This window comes from Rhinopithecus bieti, unplaced genomic scaffold (assembly GCF_001698545.2).
Source record: "Rhinopithecus bieti isolate Rb0 unplaced genomic scaffold, ASM169854v2 scaffold_1558, whole genome shotgun sequence".
NCBI classification, from domain to species: domain Eukaryota; kingdom Metazoa; phylum Chordata; class Mammalia; order Primates; family Cercopithecidae; genus Rhinopithecus; species Rhinopithecus bieti.
The window spans coordinates 2,822,511-2,826,908 of record NW_016803701.1 but is presented as its reverse complement, the minus strand read 5'-3'; the positions used below and the strand labels follow the sequence as shown (position 1 = coordinate 2,826,908).

At 34.2% G+C, this 4,398-nt stretch overlaps 1 protein-coding gene across 1 annotated transcript in view; it reads right to left on the bottom strand.

Annotated features, from left to right (window-relative positions):
* Window positions 1-4,398, bottom strand: part of ELAPOR2 (endosome-lysosome associated apoptosis and autophagy regulator family member 2) — a 190,053-nt gene that overhangs the window by 33,406 nt on the left and 152,249 nt on the right. The window contains 3 exon segments of the mRNA XM_017851806.1: window positions 159-260; window positions 908-1,004; window positions 2,275-2,464. Of these exon segments, the coding sequence (XP_017707295.1) occupies window positions 159-260; window positions 908-1,004; window positions 2,275-2,464 (389 nt within the window).

Genomic DNA, 4,398 nt, shown 5'->3' with positions numbered 1-4,398 from the left:
AAAAAAAAAAAAAAAAAAAAAAAAAAAAAAAAAAAAAACTACAGATTCTTCTGTTTTCTTTCTGCTTTATGTTCATAGAGAATGTGTTTTAAAATACCAATGTTCTGGAGAGTTTTTCTTCCTCATAGTAAACACAAATCATATGGAAATCAGGATACCTGGGGACTGAAATCACTCCTGCTCCAGATTTAGTAGGATTACACCTCATTTTCACAGCAGTTGATCGGCCATTAACACAAGATGTTGTCGTTGTAGAAGACCTATTGTAAGCCAAATAATATTTTTAGAAAACAGATATAATACAGATTACAAAGACAAAATATGTGAATAATTGCTCTCAGGCTTCATGAACAAATGAAAAGAAAATGTATTAAAGTTCACTAATTTACAATTTTAATACAATTTCACCTCATTTACTTTCATTGCCTATGAAAAGTTGACTACTTTCCCAGGTGATGTTATCATCAAAGTATTTAGTAAAGATATTACCATTTTAATAAATATTATAATCAAAAATATTCTTAAGGAAACAAGGACCATATCTACTTACGCTGACGCTTTGATATGTGAATTATAAATAATTATTGCCTAGACAGTGAAATAGAGTCTCTTTATTGTCTAACGTAAATGAATACACACACACACACACAAAACTATATAAGGCTTTCAAAATATTCCACGTTTCCCACTTTTTACTATATTTCATTTAAGAACCAGTTACTAATTATTAAGTATAAGCTACATTCTAGAAACCCTCAGGTGACATAATCGATCTTCTCTGCCATAGGGACTCACATCCGGTATATGATTACATACGCACAATTATAAATATGTGAGTATTGGTGTTCCGTATATACAAGTTTCTTTTGATTAAAATGTAGTCAAGGGAAACAGCATCTTCACTTACTTATAAAAGAAATGCACATCTGGTATTTGGCTTGGTGGAACTGGGAACATATCTTCTTTTATATTAATATTTTGCAATGTGGTTTCAACTGTAACTCCTAGATGACATTTAGAAAGAAGCTATTAAGCAATATGGAAAACTGGTTTTATTTGGTCTCTGTAGATTTGAATAGAAAATAGCTTTAGTGACTGTCATTTTACAGTATTTACAGAAATGCTGTATTATATTAATGCATTCATGGTAAAAACAAGAAATTTTCCAAAGTCTCCAGAATGAAAGAGATAAGATTCTACTCCCTAGCTTTAGAATTTTGCTTAAGTCTTTTCACTTCCCCGGGTCTTGTTGCCTGAATCTAATGCAAGCAGTAATTCGATAATCTATGAAGTTCTTTTCAGTTCTCTAACATTTCAAAAGTCCTTTAAAATTTTCATTCTCCAGTGACTTTTATCGAATGAGTTGGGCTGCTTTGCTAATACAGCGTTTTACTCATATTCAATACAGATGTATTTGACAAAGCAAAAAATTTTGTGCCATAATAATTTCCAGAAAATAACTCTGAAATTTGCTTAATCTAGTAAGCAGAAAACTAAGGCTTTCCCCCCCACCTCTTGTAAGCAAAATAACAAAGCCAAAACACAAGCAATAAGAGCAAACTTTGCTTCAGAGTTCCCACTCTGAGCAACCCCCACCGCCCCCAGGAACTGACCTTGGTGCTGAAAGTCAATGCTAAATTCCTGTGGAGTCTATACTACAGCAATGTTCTCACATCTGGCCACACATCCGAATCACCTACGAAGCTTGTTAAAACCACAGATTCCTAACCCCCCACCGTAGAGATCATAATAGATTTGATCCCTAGGAGTCACTCATTAGAGAGCTAGATTCTTCTTGAAACTTTCCTATGGCTGCCAGGACTACAGAGCCAAAAAGGGAACATGAGGAATGAAACTCAGCACCTTTGCTGTTTGTCACCTGCTTACTTTTGGTACGAGAAAAGATGATGGAAACTGGTGGCATATAAATGATTTAGATGTAGATTGTGTTTGCTTACTATTCTTATTTTGTTTTTAGTTTTGGTTTTTAAAATTGGTTTGCCTCTTAAACTTCTAGAAAGTCTGATGCCAGGCACAGACCCTCAGAAAATGTCATACTTACATATGAATTAATACATAAATGCAGAAGCTTCTCAGAGACTAATCAATAGTCCCCACTAGTAGGAGTTTTTTCACCATCTTACAAAGTGATAATGTAAAATTACCTGTGGGGGCCTTAATCATCTTTTGCAAACACCAGTACAATGACAAGTTATCCATAGCATAATTTAAGAATAAATGTATGCATGCATATATGAACCAAAGGAAGCTTACCTAAGAATGTATCTGCCAGAATGATGGATTGTGATGACAAGGCTGCTCGGAAACCCTTACTTTCAGAAGGAATAATTGTTGACTGGCATACAAATGCCCCTACCAAATTTGTGTAATCATCTGACCCTGCCACTATTTCTTTTACTGTAAAGTCTGTTATATTGTTGGTACAGAGAGCCATCTTCTTCCCCTAGGAAAATAAAGTCATAAAAGAAAGTTTTTATTGGATGACAATCTCTAAACTTAGTCCCAACTAGCTAGTGACCCTAGAAGAGCAGTGGCTCTCTCCTCACTGCACGGATTCTGATTTAGTTGATCTAGTGTAAGCCTTAGCCATCCACCAGTACTTTTTAAAAGCTCCCAAGGAAAGTCCAATATTCAACCAAAGTTCAGAGTCTGAAGTTATAACAAATACAGTAATTCAAGACTATACTGCTCTTCCCACTATAAGCATCATTTGTAATAAATGAAAGTTATCAAACTTAAGAAAATAAAAGTAATCTATGAAATGTTCAATTCCTAGAATAACAATGCATGCAAAGAGACCAGCAAACTGCCGATGAAAGCTTTAATGTCAAAGAAAAAGAGTTGATCTTCCTTTTCCTTTATGATCCTATGTGTAGCAGAAAGGTAATGTGAAGGCTAAAGAAAAAAAGGAAAATTCTAGAAAAAGCAAAATTCTAGAAAAACACCTGAATTCTAAGTAGTTGGTCACTACAAGTGTCTTTATTCACCTACTCTTAGATTCAATGATGTGTATCTGTTCAACTGTACAAGTTAAAGGGAATACAGAGATTTGCTTTTCTAATAATTTAGAAAATAATTGAAGATATAACTTATAAAAATGGAAAAATTGTTTAAATATACTATAGTCCCACTGCAAAGGACTATAGCTTGCTCCATAATTTCTACAAAGTAAATGTAAAAATAGGAAAACTACTTCACTGGTGTTAGATATAGAGTGTACACAGATGTGTAAAAAGAAAAGTATAAAAGATTATCCTTCTTAATGCAGCTAGCAGACCTAACCTATAAATTTTTCTCCCGCTACCAAGCCTTCTCACAACAATAGCCCTTCTCACCACTATATATTTTTTTACTAGGCTTAAATTAAAATGTTGAAGCCAATAACAAATAATGAAAAAGAGCAAAGAAAAGGTACTTAGGAAAGAAAAAGGAAAATAGTGGAAGCTAAAAGAAAAAAAAAAGAATAAAAAGGAAAAAAAGAGATAGAAGCCAAAGGGGAAGAGAAGAGAAGGCAGAAAAAGAGGTAGTGCTAATGTAGGATAAGATTGTGATAGAAGTATGATAGATAATGGAATTAATCTTATTCACTGCTTCCCACACTATTTGGCACATAACAGGTATTTATATTTATTGAGTGAACTGAGTAACTAATCTACTGAGTGTCTTGGATCACCCCAGGTAAAATCAAAACAGGACAACTGTCATACCATGTAAAATGTTATGGATCTTTTTGTTTGAAAACCTCTATGGTCATCAGATCTCTTTTTGTTTCCTTTGTGCAAAGATTTGCACAGTATCTCATAATGAAGGCAATTGAAAATATAGGAGTTAATATGGGAAGTGACATGGAGGAAATGCCTTATTCTGTTTCTACTCTGCATGCATATACCTGTACATACTTCCCAACCCTAACCTCATATGTCCATTAAAATATTGGGCATTATGGTCCTGCAACCTCTCACCATTGCCAGTATCAATTAAAATTCCTCTTCTTCTCACAGAAAATAAAATCCATTTGTATGATTTAAGCCTACCTTATCAACTGATATTTGGCCCTGCATGTCTCCTTTTATTTTTGAACAAACTTCCTCTTGAAAGTCTTTTTCTTTCCATAATGGTTGAACTAGTTTACAATCCCACAAACAGTGTAAAAGTGTTCCTATTTCTCCACATCCTCTCCAGCACCTGTTGTTTCCTGACTTTTTAATGATTGCCATTCTAACTGGTGTGAGATGGTATCTCATTGTGGTTTTGATTTGCATTTCTCTGATGGCCAGTGATGACGAGCATTTTTTCATGTGTCTGTTGGCTGTATGCATGTCTTCTTTTGAGAAATATCTGTTCATATCCCTTGCCCACTTTTTGATGGGGTTGTTT